This window comes from Ailuropoda melanoleuca, chromosome 13 (assembly GCF_002007445.2).
Source record: "Ailuropoda melanoleuca isolate Jingjing chromosome 13, ASM200744v2, whole genome shotgun sequence".
NCBI classification, from domain to species: domain Eukaryota; kingdom Metazoa; phylum Chordata; class Mammalia; order Carnivora; family Ursidae; genus Ailuropoda; species Ailuropoda melanoleuca.
The window spans coordinates 82,953,388-82,970,692 of record NC_048230.1 but is presented as its reverse complement, the minus strand read 5'-3'; the positions used below and the strand labels follow the sequence as shown (position 1 = coordinate 82,970,692).

At 40.0% G+C, this 17,305-nt stretch overlaps 1 protein-coding gene across 1 annotated transcript in view; it reads right to left on the bottom strand.

Moving 5' to 3' along the window:
- Positions 1 to 6,253: 6,253 nt before the first annotated feature.
- Positions 6,254 to 17,305, bottom strand: part of SPTLC3 (serine palmitoyltransferase long chain base subunit 3) — a 125,348-nt gene continuing 114,296 nt past the window's right edge. Inside the window, 3 exon segments of the mRNA XM_034641610.1 lie at positions 6,254 to 7,266; positions 11,906 to 12,035; positions 16,906 to 17,041. Of these exon segments, the coding sequence (XP_034497501.1) occupies positions 7,153 to 7,266; positions 11,906 to 12,035; positions 16,906 to 17,041 (380 nt within the window). The 3' untranslated portion in view covers positions 6,254 to 7,152.

The window sequence follows — 17,305 nt, the reverse complement described above, 5'->3', positions numbered from 1 at the left end:
ATTTTCTCTCATGTCTTTTTTTTTGTCCTTTGCTTTATATTCTTTTTTTCTTCTTAAAAAAATTTTTTAAGTAATCTCTATGCCCGTTGTGTGACTCAAACTCACCACCCTGAGATTAAGAGTTGTATGTTCTAGTGACTGAACCAGCCAGGCACCCCTGTCTTTTGCTTTATAGTCTGAGAAATCTTAAAAACTTTCCTTCTGTGCTTTCTTTTGGTTTATTTTCACCAAACATTTAAATATTAAATATTTTAAAATTTCGTGAACTCCAGTTCCTTTTCACATCAACCTGTTCTTGTTATGTGGATGTGATATCTTTATATAATTAGGTTGACCAACAAGGATAATAATTAGAATATTTTAAAAAGTTCTCTTTCCCATAATTGTCTGTTTCTGTCACTGAATGAATGTTTTTCTCTGTTTTCATGTTGGCCACTCATTTTGGTGTTGCTGATTTTCCTCAAATATCTGGTAATCCTTGATCTTCCATTCTTATTCACAACTGGGGTCTATGTTGATTAATTTGAGCAGCTGATATATTTCTTCTTTACTTGGCTATTAGAAATAATAAATGCACAGTAAAAATGTAATTTTAAAAACAGTGTTATCTTATTAGAAATGGACTCATTTAATAAAATATTTTAATTTTTCTGTATAATATGCTGGTAATATTGATTTTTGATAGGACTTATAGGTTTATCTGTATAGGAAATCTTTAATATTTGGTTGATCCCACTTTAAGTTGTTTCATTAATAAAATATCTTACAAATATATACTTTGAAATTTTATCTAAGAATTTTTTGAGTTAAAAATCTCTTATAGATATTCGGTTGAAATGTTTTAGGGGAAATGAATAATATTTTTTAATATCAACATACTATTTTACACATATAGGAAAACCCATTATAGTTATCTGTAATTTGTGACGATGATATATTGATGCCTTGTATGGGCAGAGATGATTTTATTTATTTATTATTTTTTATTTTTTAAGATTTTTTTTTTTTTAAGTAATCTCTACCCCCAGTGTGGGACTTGAACTTACAACTTTGAGATCAAGGCTCTACTGACTGAGCCAGCCAGGTGCCCCTGGACAGAGATGTTTTTAAAAAGACTGGTACAAAATATATGAAATTGGAATGGACACTATTAAGATAGTTGTGTGACTTAACTACAATTATTTACGAAATAGACACATTATGGGGAAATCATGTATTGTTGGCAAAAAAGATTATTTTTCTTTTTAAAAACACTCCTGGACTGATTGGCTGCAGCAGCCTGGTGAAAATTTTCATTCAAAAGATGCCAAGATCTTTTTCCATGATCTCACATTGCTACCGATTCATTTTTCACACACGGAGCCTTGTTCCCACTGAAGCTCACAGTCAAGTTATAGGCTACATTGATCTCATCACAGTGGAGCCGTTACACTTCTTTCGGTCTTCCTTACACATTTGCTCCATGCATGCTTAAAATCTGGAAAAAAACATAGTCATGGGCTGGAGAGACAAAGGAGCAGCAATTTCCTTGCCTTACTCCTTGGCTGGTTAGGAAGTAGAGAGCATGATGTGGTGATTGGAGCCAGACCTAACCGTGGCCATGGGCATTGCCGTCGACCCAAACCTCATTAAGAGAGATCCTGAATCAAGTTGGGTGAGAGCCAAAATCACTAGCCTCTTCAATCAATATTTTTGATATAAAATTAGCATCTGGGCTGAGTAAAAGGGAGCACTGTTTCATGCCACCTGAAAAAAAAAAATCTCCTTTTGCTTCTACCCTGACCACCTGATGTTGGATATTTGACTGATTTGTATCTGTGATAATTTTCAGAGCAGTTGATTTACTAATGTCAAGTTCTGTCCTAAGCCCTGTCACAGGCATCAGCTGTTTCCAAACGGGTAAGTAGGTCTCACTTGTTCTTTTATTCCTGTTTGAGTTACCCTGCTGATACATAAAGTTTAATTGAAATAACTTTGTAAGAAATTCAACTGGAAAAAGAATACAGCATTCTCAGAAAAGTAAAGCAAGGCCCTGTTGGAGCTTTGGAAGTCCTCTTTACACACTGCTAATCCCCTGACAACCTCAACACACTGGCCTTCCAAGATGAGTCTACTATTAGTCTCGTACGAGGGTGTCCAGAGGATAACATATGTCGGAGTTCTTCACACAGTGTCTGGTGCATGGTTGCAAGTCAAAATGATTGACTTGCTATCTTTCAAGACACTGCATACCTGCTTTAGAAAGAATTCCTAGTCTTGATCCAGGAAATTTGCAGGCAGGGTATGAGTAGAGAATGAAAAGATTAATATTTGACTTATGTTTATGCCTTTATTATCCTAAAGACTGCTTTTAATGAGGTTGAGACAAATTAAGGGACATTGAAAACCTCTACCTTTTAGAGAGATTCCCTGAAATATTCCCTGATGAAATCATATGATTTCTGGGGCTTGCTTTTAAATAATCTGTGAGTGGGGGAAATAGGTGAAAAAGACTAGCCGTGAACTGATGATGTCTGAAGCTAGGTGATAGGTGCTCATGGGTTCATTATACTATTCTCTCTCTCTCACTCTATGTTTACAGTATGCCATTTTAAAACTTTTTTAAAGGAGATGGAATAGAAATAATTATTTTTAAGTGGATGGACTGCTGTCAGTTTAGAGCCGAGTCCCTCCCCAAGAAATGCCTTTGGCTGAATGGAATTGTCCTGGCCAAGGTAATACCCTTCCCCACACCTCTACCTTGGTAACTTGTATCTCATGATTGCTTGATGGCAGAAAGGACATAGAAGCCTGTCTCCTTTGCTTCACTTTGAGATAATTCCAAAGGGCCATCTCTGTTGCATAGCTCCCCATGGGGGTGACTAAGGCCTTTCTATGATGAAATCACAGTTAGGCTTCTCTCTTTTCCAATCCTGTTTCTTCACTTCATCCTACATTTTGTTCCATTGTACATGGCCTCACTGGTGTGCTGGTAAAGGTTTAACAGAAGGCTCTCCAGATCCCGAATTTGTAGTGTTTGCCAATTTCCAAGTGTAAATACTCTAAGCCTGGCCAATTTCAAGCTATGAAAGTGATGTCACAGAAGGAGGAGTTGGGAACAGATGAACACAATTGTGACACAGTTCAAGCCAGTGCCAACCACCCTTGCTCCTTTTCCTTAATGAAATTCTTAAATACAGATATCTATCTGAGTCTCTATTTAGGGTAATCCAAACTAACACAGAACCATCAATTATTTTTTCTATTGTCTATTTGGGTGATTTGTCTATTAAAGAAACTAATATTTCACAGGCAGAATGAAATGAAATTGGTCACCTCAAATGTTTCAGTGAAACACACACACATACATACACCCCCCCCACAATACTGTAAGACAATGTCCCATAATAATTGCTTAGAAACATTTAAAATACAGATGCCTTTTAATTTCCAAAAATTACACAGCTGCATAAGGTCTTCTAAGAAAACAGACTTCAAATATGTTGTTCATACAGAGACCAGGAAAAATGGCCAAGAAATCACCAGAGAAGTTCAAAATATAATTGTTATTATTGCCATAAATCCAAGTACATGAGAGTTAAGGTTTCCTCATCAAAAATTTTAAGTCAGAGTAAGCCATTTATAATATTTGCTACCTCTGAAGAAAATACAGAGGAGCAATGTGTGTGTGAAGAACTGTTAAGCTTTCACACTATTGGAGAGCTGTTGTTGGAATAAATAATCAGAGGCAGATTATTCTTAATATCCAATTTTGTAGAAAGAGAAGGTACCTGGAAAAAGGGCACAAAATGTCTCCTTGAGGAGAAAAGGTTGGAATAACTCACTTTAGTAGTGTTAGCACCCTTAATTATCAACAGAGAATGAGGACAAAAGTTTCTGTTACATAATTAGAGACAACTGATCTATGCAAACAAAAGCTAAACAATGGTTCTCAAATTAGGACATGGATTAGAAGCCCCAGAGGAGGCTGGCTAAATGAAAATTCCTGGGCACTATAGCTATTCTGAGTCAGTGGAAGTCTGATGGTGGGCCCCAGGGACCTGCATTTTAATAATCCTCCTAGTAAATTCTGAAGCCCGTGGTGTCTGTCAAACCAAAACATGCTGAAAGGCAATGCAGCCAAACATCCACCATAACACAGTTCCATAATAAGATTAGGGATGGGTCTTCGCCATTTCCCTGTTAAGTAAATGTATCCCCCCTACGAATATCAGTCTGGATCCTTTATCTTCTGTTTCACTGAAGGCCACTTGTGAAACATCTTCCATCTATCTATCAACCAGCCAGATTCTCATCTCTGTACCTTATACTCTTGCTTTCTCTGTAAAGAAAAGGGAAAGAGTGTGTGTGTGTGTGTGTGTGTGTGTGTGTGTGTGCGCGTGCACACGGGCATTTGGGAGGGTTGGAGTGCATAACAGAGTTTTGTTAGAAATTCTCTTTTCTCAACAGAATCAACCAAAGGGACATTTGGGGCTGTGGTATAGTTACTGAGACTCAATAATCCTTGTTGACTTGAAATTGTGGTTTTATGAATCTAGCAGGAGATGTTTTCTTATAAAAATTAAAAATTCTCCTAATCACACTGTTAACCAACCTCACTCTACATATGACATACACTCTTATATTACCAGCCCTATGGGATCCGGGTCCCTCCTAATGTTCTCAGGAAGCATTGCCTTTGGTTTATAGTTATTTTTGTAAGTATATTCAATGTAGACCCTCTGACAGAGATAGTTTTTCATTTTTTTTTTTAAATCTTGTACGTGAGAATGTAATAAACTGTCCTACGACTCTGGGATCTTGATGAAGCAGGAGTAATGTCCCCCTTGCTCCCCAGGCCAGGTGGAAAAATAATTATTTTCTTATCATGAATTAGACTCAGGATCCTCCATAAAAGTAATAAGGATAGACAATTATTCCTGCTCACAAAGACACCCCTCTAAAGGCTTAAAACTCAAAGGGTACGGGGTGCCTGGGTGGCGCAGTCGTTAAGCGTCTGCCTTCAGCTCAGGGCATGATCCCAGAGTTCTGGGATCGAGCCCCACATCAGGCTCCTCCACTAGGAGCCTGCTTCTTCCTCTCCAACTCCCCCTGCTTGTGTTCCCTCTCTCGCTGGCTGTCTCTCTCTGTCAAATAAATAAATAAAATCTTAAAAAAAGAAAAACAACTCAAAGGGTAGGTGTGAAGGTGTGTTTGGAGATCGTGGACATCTAGAAAGGAAGGGGTTGTTTATTGCCTAGTGTACCTCACTCAGGAAGGCCCTCCTCGTCTACTGTTCCCTTTATAGGACTGAAGATATTTATGCATTTTGGACAATTAACTAGAATCAATTTCATTTAGATGCACATTTTCAAGAGCAAAGACCTTTTTGGGGACATGTATACCACATATATTTTCTTTGCTTAAGTAATGGCGCATCAGTGCATTGGGAGAGTTGGAATTTAGTTATCAAAATTAGTCACTGGATGGGGCAACTGCATTGTCAGAACTCACTTCCTCTCCTCTTCTTCCGATAGTGATCCTTACAAATGTGTGCGAGAAACTTTACCGCTGTGATCCACTTTCAAACTGAGATACCTAGTAGGGGTTATACTTTTCCCATAAAAAGCTTTCCACGCTGCTCACCTTTATCCTTTAATCAGTGGGGAGCATCAGGCATGTGGCTCTCTCCAACACCGGTGCTCCTGGCTGGGTTTCTATCTCAGTGCACAGCATGAAAGCTTGGGTCCATCTGTGTCACGAGTCAAACCTCTCTTGAAGTGATTTGTTTATACTGTCATTTGATGGAGTGGAATGTTCTGTAACTCATTCGAACTATTACAGAAGCTTTGCTAAAAGGTCACCACTGCTCTTTAGAGTTTCCAAATCTGGGAACCATCTGGGAGCTTGTTAAAGATAAGGTTTTCCACTGGCTTTTTCCATACCAACTAGAACCAATTAGCAAAAAGGTACTATTCCAGAGAAGTTTGTGTTCACATTTAGAGAGAGAGACAGACAATCAGACAGAACAGAGGTAGAGAGATAGAGACAGAGAGAACTCAAGGAAATTAGTTTGTTGCTCAATAGTGTGCAAGCCCACTGTACACCAAAATCAGATTGCATGTGCCAGCAGACAGTAAGGACTATTTAATAGGCCTGAACAGGGGTGTCAGTCTTGAAAAAGTTGAATAGGATTTGCTTTTTGATGTCGTTTTTGAATCAATACATTCAAGTATAGTCTTGAGAGTCAACTCTTAAGGAAACTGCATCTCACCATTTACTCAAAATTTAATAGGAAAATGACAACTCATTCCTTAAAGTAACAAGGGTTATGTATGCAAGCTAAACATTCACTCCGCATGGCACTGACAACCTTCCAGTTATTATAACATTACAGTTTGAGTCTAAGCCTACAATTGGCTTGTGTTTGCTTTCTGCCCCCTTCCTTATGAAACAAAAGTCTTGAATTTTCCAAACCTCAAAAGCTCAGCTGTAAAACTGTAGGAGACCAGCAAGAGGAAAAGGAAAGTTTCCTTCAAAGACGTCTCGAGTCGATGCTGGCCAGTCCTGCTCTCTCCCTTCAAACATTAACTATGGCTTTTGACACTCGTCCTTGGAAAAAGTCCAAATGTGGCAAATGGTAGAAGCAACATTTCTTTACCCTCCTGCCTGGAGCTCCCCATGTTACAGAGGAGTTCTAGCTGGGCCATTCATGGGTGAAACAAGGAGGTCAGCTACTGCCCACCACCCTTGCTCACATCTGCAGATGAAATAAGTACACACATAGTGAGATCTACTGAATTAAAAACCAAAACCCTCTCATTTGGTTGGAATGCCTGAAAGAGTCTGGACCAAAGAGTCTGCACAGTAGCAGCTAAAACACAGGCTCATTGCCATTAAAAATGTTCTAGGAAGTGTGTGTGTGTGTGTGTGTGTGTATTTGTAGCAGGATACTGGGGAGGAGAAAGTTAAAATCTGGAACCTTATTTTTGTCTCTGCAATCCCGAGTTGGAGACATTTTTAAAAACACATTTCCTTCAGTTCAATTAAGCTGGTTTGGAAACCAAAATTGTCCTTAGAAAGGGGGGAGAAATCCATTTATATTTCTTTTGAGGCACAAAGGGGGAGGGTCTTTCTGGCAAAGCCTTTAGGTGCAATTCAGGACCAGGAAACTTAATCGTCCAGTTCAAAGCTTGTCTCGTCGTAGAGTTCAGGGCGCGCTGACTTCCTGTGTCGAGAATACTTCAGTTGCAGGAGATCACCCATTTCATCCAGGTTTTCCAAAACCTGCAAAGAGATTGGCTTCCATCAGTTATTCTTTCTTNCCGATCTTTTTCTTTCTTTCTTTCTTTCTTTCTTTCTTTCTTTCTTTCTTTCTTTCTTTCTTTCTTAAGATTTTATTTATTTATTCGACAGAGATAGAGACAGCCAGCGAGAGAGGGAACACAAGCAGAGGGAGTGGGAGAGGAAGAAGCAGGCTCATAGCGGAGGAGCTTGATGTGGGACTCGATCCCGGGAACACCGGGATCACGCCCTGAGCCAAAGGCAGACGCTTAACCGCTGTGCCACCCAGGCGCCCCCATCAGTTATTCTTTAAACCCCTAAGTGGCTCTGCGATCCAGAGCCCTGCAGGGATACAATCTTCTTTTGCCAACTTCCTTGATTTCAAAGAAAAGGAGAAATATCCAAATCATTAAGGTGTGGCTTATAAACCAGCCCTAGAGGAATGTTAGATGCTAATTCATTTTATTTCATGTTGTTTAATAGTCTACCCCACATTATAAATATTTAATTTATTTTTGGGATGTGAGGCGAGGAATAAAAGCATCTGAACCATGCTTACCCTTTCAGGCTTTATTTTAAGGTTTAATGACTTATATATATATAACCTTGTGGAAGAAAGAGATAAGGTTGTAGATTACATTTGGGTTTGTCCTCATGACTCAGCAAATCAACTGGCCAGGAGCAAAATAGAATATTATGGGAGTTGATTAATGTCATCTTCTCTCTCCCATACTGTTCCACCCCCAGCTTTTAAAGCTCTTCTCTATGTTCCATGGAATCGTAGGACTTAAAACCACAAGGGATCGAGAACTTACTGTTTTAGTGCTCTCAATTCAGGCAGATAAAGGTATCCCTAATTTTCCAAAGAAACAACTGAGATCCAAAACAGACAAAATGTAATTTTCCCATCTAGTGTATCACTAATCTTATGGTACTGGGCATGCCTTTTTAACCTTGTTAGGCCTGTCTTGACCTGTCAAACGAGGAAGACAGTATTAGGATCTAATGCTTTGAAAAAGGTGAAGATGTTTGTTGACTCTGGAATGAATGCCTAGTGGAGCTTACGGGCTTTCCTCTTTGGGAAGCCTTTCAAACTGGCATCAATTTCGATATCCACCAACATATGAAGAGTTGTTTATTTTTGGGTGGCAACATTATGGGTGGTTAAAATGTTCTTTTCACTTCAATGTACTTCCTAAATTTGTACATCAAATCTAAGCACTAAGACAAAGTAACCAAAGTTATATTTAAAATGACATCAAGGGGCGCCTGGGTGGCTAAGTCATTAAGCGTCTGCCTTTGGCTCAGGGCGTGATCCCAGAGTCCTGGGATCGAGCCCCACATCGGGCTCCTCCGCTGGGAGCCTGCTTCTTCTTCTCCCACTCCCCCTGCATGTGTTCCCTCTCTTGCTGGCTGTCTGTTAAATGGATAAATAAAATCTAAAAAAAAAAATAAATAAATAAAATGACATCAAGGCAGGATAGTGTCTATTGCTCTTGGCTGAAGGTGGGGCTGGAGTAGCTCAGAGCAGGGCGTCTGCACATTTGGGGGAGACGAGAGACAATTCATGGAAGGTTTGGGAGGAGAAAGGATTTTAGTCATTTTTATCTCAATCTTTTTAACTTCCACTTATGTGTCTGCTCTAAAATGTACATAATATCTTGGCATATATAACTTATAAGTGGATTTATGTTGAAGCCCACTCATCAGATGACCCAGAGCACACCTGTACTCAAAAAAGGGAGGCATGAATTACAGAAGAAGCATCTTAGTAAGAGGGAGTTAGGAAGGGCTTCTTCCCACATTTGGACTTGTGCTTGAGATGACTCTAAGGAAGCAGGGACCAGTCCCGGTTGACCAGTCTGGGTTGACCAGTCTGTTTTGAGTGGGAGAAGCTCAGTGATTGGCTCTATGCAGAATTCTTATGTGGCAGGTTGGATGACCAAGGTGAGGTCATTGATAAAAGAGTAGCCATCATTCACGTTAGGAGAAGGAAATTATAAGCCATTTCGTGTTTGTAGAGTGGCCTCATTTCTGCCTCGTTTCAAACATGGTCATAGAATCAACTTGTCTAGTACGTATTTTCTGTGAGTGTTATGTTCAGTTAGCTATTTCAATGTCCTGGTTGTTCAAGGGTCATTTTTCACTTCCCTGTATGTGCATATTAAGGAATATGCTCACAATTTTTTATTGATATAGGTGTCTGATTTCAAAAGTTTAAAGGCATCTGTCTAGATGATATCTCAGTACTTCCTCCAAACCAGGTATTCAACAGAATTAGGAACTTTTGAAGAGAATCCCGAGGTCTGATATCTCCAGAACTGGGTATCCATGAATACCTCAATGCTGTTGGGGTCACAAAAAATACAAATCCCCCCACTGCTGTCTGCCCCCTCCTGTCATCTCTGGGATCATGCTCCTTGGTCATGTCCTTTCCTCTCCCATGCCTACTGCCTCTCTCTCATTGCTTTCTTCCTCTCTGAACATGTAAACACGCTCAAGTCTTTCAAGGGCTTTTATAAACTATTTTTCTTTCTTTTGCAGTCAAACTTCTTGAAATACCGGCCTACTTTTTCTATTTAAAAGAAACAATTTGTTAAAATTAATTACTAGAAATATATATTCATTTCGGAGAACCTGGGCAACATAGAAAGCTATAAAGAACAATAACAACAAAGTTCACCCATCATCTCAAAACCTGGAGTTAGCTCAATTATTAGTGTGTCATGCAAGAAATTGTTATTATGTATGTGGTATATAATAATATTATATATTATGTATTGTGCTATGCTGTGGTGGACACTGGTTTCAGTCCTAAGAATGTAATGGTGAAGCAGAAAGACATGGACACTGTGTATGTGTGTATAATTTATTATTTGAGCTCAAAGTATTCACTTTTTTTCCTTTGTATTCTTACTTCTGTTCCCTATATTCTCCTCAAACTGTCTACTCTGAGGAACATCGAACTCCTACTAATTGCTAATCCAAAAGCTTCTTCTCATCTCTTACCCCACTTAAACTTGCTGTAGTTTCTTGGAGACATTATGATCCTTCCCTTCCTTGAAACGCTTTCCTTTTTACTGTGTTGAACACTACACTAGTTCATGTCTTTTCAGACTGCTCTAGGCCCACTGAACTCTAGTTCCTCACCTGTGATTCCTATGTCCAGCCTGGGATGTGGGCACTCTGTAGGAGTCTGCCCTTGGCCTCCTCACTTGCATTTGGACAATTATATCTTCTACCGTTGGCGTTAGTGATTTCTCAGTTCCCTAAACTACAGAAGCTCCAGCATTGCATAATCTCCTAAGCTCTAGAATCTGATTTTCTTTTCCACAGGTGGTCCCTGGACGTATTATCCCAACATGTGTAAAACTGAGCTCATTTTGTTCCCCGGTCCAAGCGATGATTTTCTGTTCCTTATTGTCAACCTATCTCACACAAATGCTTTAGCTTTACCGTCCTTCCATTCATCAGGTCTGGAGACCTTGAATCCTCTTTGATTTCCTCTTCCCACACATGTCCTGCCGAGTCTTTTGTTTATCTCTTGTTTTGTTCAAACAGCTCCATTTTAGGTCCCTTTTTCTTATCTTTTCCCTCTCCAATCCATTTGTCCCATTTATTTTGTAGTGACGTGATTATGTTCCTCCCTTGGTCAGAAATCTTGGATGATGCTCCATAACTTTTATTTAAACAGGCCCAACTCAGAAGTCACCTCTTCTGTGAAATATATATACATACACATATACATATATATATACACACACACACAATACCCATATCCATATATAATGGATTGTTATATGTGCATATATATTACACATATACACATAATTCATTCCCATCTTCATATAGAATAACTCATTTATATATAATGAATGACTTCATATAATCCCATATATAATTACCACTTTGATGTTCCACAGTTATCTATATTTCTTTTCCAAGATGAATTTATTCCGTCTGGTATTATCACTAGTTGTGTATTTATTAGTATCTCCTCTTAGAGTTTTTATCCCAGGGTTTTGCACAATAGTAGACACTCAGTGTGTTTGCTAAATTACTTTGACACTAGGAGACAGTTCCATCGACCCTAAACTGATTGAGATGGCTTAGTTTTCTGCTCTTACTCATTCACATAAAGATCAAAACCAAGGACAATGAAAGGTGGTTTTGAAATCATTTACATCTCCTGTGGGTCCGGATGATATTATGGACCTGTCTTTGTTACTGCTTTGCCAACATGTTGCTTAGTTGGGTCATATTTTCTTATGGTGGGGTTGGTGGTTTTGAAAAGTGTCAGGTTGCGGTGGTTCATGCTGACATAGCACATCAGATTAGCTTTTGCATTTAAGATCAAGTAAACAGCACAACATGTGGCTGCTCAGTCAGTCTTTTTTATGAAACCAAAACACTGCCTTGAGTCAGGTCTTCACTAAACTCATTTTTCTTCTCTATCCCCTGAGTTGATCATGTTGTTGGGCATTGTTGGCATACTGTTGTTTTTTTGCAGTGAGTTTTATTAGTGTTGGTTTTCTAAACCACCAAGAGAAACCCAGGGAACCCAAAGGTAGCTCAGTAAAAGAACATGCTTGCAATGCAGGGTGCTGGTACTGGTGATTCTGTTGGCCTGTGGGGCACTCACCGTGTCTAGCATCTCCCGGGTATGTGCCGCTGAAACACAAAACCGAGCCCGAGCTTCTGCGAGGGGAGTGGCTGGAAATCCAACGACCACAACCCCAATTTTTCTATTTAATAGATGCCTTGCAAAAGCCCTATGGAAAGGTAAAGGAGAAGGTTAGCTGAGAGATGACAAAATTATGTGGCGGGGAAAGGAATACGGCTAATTGACATTTCTTATAACAATAAATAGAAGATGATTGAAATTATTAAACTTCTGTTACATATAATTGACAAGGAAATGGGGGCAGTTCCTCGATGGGCCCATAGCTGAGGGTGTATATTATGGGGCCTGGCACACTCATTTGTGCATTGTGAGTACTGAGTCTTTGACACTGAGCAGAAAATGCTGGTGTATGTGACTCTGGTTTAAGGAGTCAGCATTGCTAAAAAGTCCTTTTTAGGACTTTTAGGACCTCTAGCAGGGGTCCTAGAAACAAAAAACCAACAGCTAACACAATGCAATTGCATAAAGAAAGAACATATAGTAAGTGCAAACTTGTATGTTTTAAAAACTTAACACCAATAATAGAGTATGAAATTTCAAGAAGCCTATACTTAGTGACTACAATTTGAGAACCAGGATCTGAAGGTCTGCAGGAGCTAATCCCTAGCTATATTCTCATTCCAGAGCCAGATGCCCCCCCCCATTAAACCACAGATAGAAAATAGTAAGGGTCTCCTCATTTTTTACTGTTTGAATGAATCCACCCAGGTATGTTCAGGGCCGATAAAACCATTGACAGGGTTAAAGGGGGATGGGACAAGAAGGACATAGGGAAAGAAATGTGTACACACAGAGAGGCTGGTGGGTAGACGCAGCCTGTAGTATGTAGGTCATAACTACAAAGCTTTCTGACACAGGGTGTCATCTTTCTCAGCTGTGATTCCTTCCCCTTATCTGCTTCTAGGCTCTTTCTTTTTCAGAGCTAATCTCAGTAACGATTCTAGAATATCGAGCTCTCAAAAGTCTATAAATTTTTGGTGCTAAGAGCCATGGTCAGACAAAAAGGCACGTGCCCCTACATGAATCTTGCCCCACTTTGCGCTCCGTTGCTCTCTGCAGGAACCCTTACTTACTAAATGTCTCTGCCCACAAGCAAGGTAAATACCTCAGCTCTGTTCTTAGCATTAAGAGGTTTCTGGTGTCCTTTTTTAGGCTGGAAGCTGACAGCACCACGGAAACCTTCCAGTCATAACTCAGGAAAAATTCTTGAACCAGACGTGGAGATCTGGCCTGTTCATTTATTCATTTCTCTTGCCATGCAGCTGTTTGCTTTTTTGGTTGACTCATGCAGAATGCATGTTATCAAATGAAGTGATGGAGATTGCGAGATCTACTGAACACACAGTCTCTCTGGCCCTGTGGCCCAGGCAAGGCAAGATTTGCCTTTGATTTGGACAGGGAAGATTAACAAGGAGATGAAGCTTTCTGAGAAACCTTGAAAAACAGAGGCTGTTCTCTCTCTTTCTTGTTCACCCTATGGAAGGCTGCCCATGGAACTACACAGGATGAGAGCTCATAATTATCTGAGCAACAAAGCAAGTGCTTTTATTGCTAGAATACAAACCACCTGACCCATGATCTCAGGCTAGTTTTCGGGACTCCCCAAAGACCATTTTCACTGTCTGCATGGTTCTCTTTGTAACAGAGGAAGCGAGTTTTGCCAAAGAATGTAGAGAAAAATATATGACTGTTGATTCATTAGGCTAATCTGAGGCCTCCCTGGAGCACTTTCGGGTTTAAAATTTACACTACTAAACCTGGCCTCCTTCAGTTAATGTGTCTGATTGCCCCGCACATTTTATATAATGAGCCTCTGGGTTTGTACTCCCCAAAACAAATGAGAGCCAGTGTGAGCTGGAAGAAGCTAGACTATGTGGGTAATAATAATAATAATGAAACATTAGCACTGCAATATGTGCATGCAACCTGGATCCCACCATCCCACCAGAGTGTGATGAGGTCCATGGAAGGGAAATGTACACTCTGTAGCAGACAGTAAATACAATATATTCTTGATTATTCAAGTGAAAGTTTTCTGGGTGAAATCACATGATACTGAACGTCATAGAAGATTCCAGTGGTAGAGCGGCACTGAAACTTTGCTCAAAAGGATACCTGGCTGGAGATTATATTTTCATTCTGCAGTAGGTAGACATGTGGAGAAATCACAGTGCTTTAATAAAATCAAAGGGTTGAAAATGAGCGAACGAAAAAGTGCTCATACACTGGCTTATACAATCAACTCCTTGTCCCAAAAGCTTTTCTGCATATAAACTTTCCATGGAAGAAACGTCTGAGAAGAAAACAAGGCCAGGCAGCAGGGAAGCTCTTGGCAGCAACTTCTGCCAACAAGAGATGACATTACCTTAGTAACTGACCTATTCTAAGTTTCTTTAGACAACTCAGGCAATTAGAGTGGGTTTTTCTTCCCCTCCATTTACAGTGATTGAGGCCTTTTGATTCACCAGTGATGACATTAAGAGTTAAACTTATACTCCGTGTTTTTAATGAGATGTGGATTCTTCCCCCTGTGGACTAAAGCTTCAGAGGCCATGCTATGCACTGAAAAAAGCTCTGGTTTAGGAGGCAAATGGAACTGGCTTTGAATTCTGGGCTCTACTGCATACAACCCGAGTGACCCTTAAAAGTAGTTAAACTTTGTGGGTTTTGGTGTCCTTGTTTATAAACTAGGGCCAAGCACCCACCCTTGGTGGGTGATCGTTGGATCTGACAGTCTTACTTAGCATAGAATCAACATTCAACCACATCAGCTCCTCCTTAAATACCATCTTCCCTGGAAGGCACTAGATGGTTTGACTTATCATCCAGGGTCTGTTGTGATTCACACAATAGCAGGATTTACATCTACTATTTTCCTGAAAGTTCTGTTTTTATTAATGCAACCAAAGATTCCAATAATTATTTTGGAGAGCCATACAACCATGGTGACTCAATCTTGCACTCAGTTGGAACTAATAATAATAATCATTGTACTAGGAGAAGTCCTAGTAGTAGTAATAATAACCACCACTGATGATGCTGATAGTACACCAAGTACTATATTAAGTGCTTTATATACATTAACAATTAATACTACTAATAATAACAGTTCCCTCCTAGTAGCTTCTATATAGGAGACAACGTGTTGTATGCTGACAGATGGCATCCTGTTTAATTGAAACAATTATGAAATAGGTACCATTACATCCTATTTTAAAAATGAGAAAACTAGGGCTTCAGAAGGTTGGGCAACTTGTGCAACATCACCCAGCTAGCAAGAGGCAGAGTCAAATTCTTCCTCATTCCAAACTCCTCACAACGCCAAGAAACACAGTTTTTACACATAACACCCTCTGATTGCATTTTTCACACTAGCTGTTGTCCAGTTAGGACTCCTGGCATATAAAGGAGCAGAAGTACTCTGTCTCTCTTTCTGTTTTTGCAAAATTGAATTCCTGAATTTAAATGCATTTGTTTTCACTCTTCATGGACTCTTCTCATGGCATGGATTCATGTCGAGATTCTATTTCCAGCCTCCACGATCAAAGTCAGAACTATCCAGGGTGCTCCCTATGGCTATCCTCCAGATTGTGCACTTTAGACTCTCAAAAATAAAACAAATTTATTTTTGATGTTTTCATTTGAGCTAATGTTAAAATATTAGATAGACATTAGATAAGTGTGGAATACCATTTTGCCAACTATTCTGAATAGATGTAGGTTTTCTTTTGTATCTTCTGAAACCAGATGGTAAAGCATTTGAGATCATATGCTACTTTGAATCCCTGTTGCCATTCTTCCCTGCTGTAAGTACTGAGCAGTATCCTGTGGGACGTTTCTGTAGCTCTCTATCCTCTTGACCACTCCATGCGCTGTTAGCCTGACCCAGATCTGTGAACAAAGGGCCCTCTGGAGGTAACAGTGTGGCATGTGAAAGAACACATGTGTGTGTTTTAACTGCTTGTTATTTTGCTATGGTGAAATGATACAAGAGTGTACACTGAAGAATTAATCAGTCCTGTCCACCATGAGTTCTCAACTGATAGCCCCAGAATCTCTTCTCTATACTTAAAATACTCTACCAATCTATTCAGACTCTTAGAAGAGTCAAGCAGAAATTTCCAACAATGGGGTTATGTTGCAAGAGAGTTAGGACCTCTAGAATCTCATAAATATATGTTGACTATTATTTTCCAGCATGCACATGGTCAGACATGCAAATAAACATTTTATATTTAGAAAGGACTTTAATTAACTTCCCTTTAGTAACAAAGGGAGGTAGTCGGTTATGGCTCATGTATTAAATTATCTATGCCATATTGAGGGAAAGTCATTTTTTCTTTTTATGCAGTTGTTCTCATGCTCAATTTCAGAGTAGCAATCAATAGGTTTATAGGAGAGGCATTTAAATTTGGTGTTAAGCGTGTGAGCCTAAGTTTGGGTTTTCCTTTTGATATTCTCTTGATTTTATTACTGCTCAACTTATGTGACTTTGGGCGAACTATTTAATTGATCTCAGCCTCAGTTACTCCCACACTTGAAATGAGGCTGCCTTCTTCTGAGGATGGCCATGAAATGTCAGTGGAGAAAGCACAGAGCCTGGTAATGTTGTTTTCAAATGTTGGGAGAGATGGTCTCCAGAAGTTCTCCCTGAAAAAGTCTGTGGGGCAGAAGGAGGCACAGGATCCTTAATTTACAGTTGAGGCCTAGGGGGTGACACCCAAATGCACAAGGCTTGAAAGCGGTGGACACTTGATTCTCTTCTTAGAAGTCCTGTGAAAAGACCCTGCTGATGGGCTGGCAGGCAGCTTCCAAGAAGCTGTACAAGTGAATTCTGAACTGGGCACCCCATTCTAAGCACATAAGCAATGCCTATGCTGATAGAGCCTCGTAGGGTCACACACACTTAGACCACCTTGGGGCTCCGGTGTTATTCTGAGAACCTGTTGAATACTCACGCTACTTTAGCAGGCATGTAAAGGAGCAGGGGAATGACGGGAGACTCCTCATTGCCATAGATAATGAATCCCATCTCATTCAGTCTCTGTCTGAAGTATCTTGTGTTTTTGGCAAGTTGCCGTACTCTCTGCAACCCTGAAAGGAGACAGGCATGAAATCCATCAATTCCCACCAGGAAGAGAGAAGCAAAGGTCAGATTGACTTGGCAAGCATTCCTAAGTTTTTCTGCAGACCTGCATCATTAGCTGGGAAGGAGGCAAAATAGGGCAGGGAAATATCTCTTGGTGAGCAGGTGTGGGCACTGATGCCTGAGAGCTGTCCTGAGTCTGGAAGTCAGGATCCAGGATGGTGGTGGTACTGTTAGGTTCTGCTGGCAACTCAAGGCAGGCTGGTCTGTGG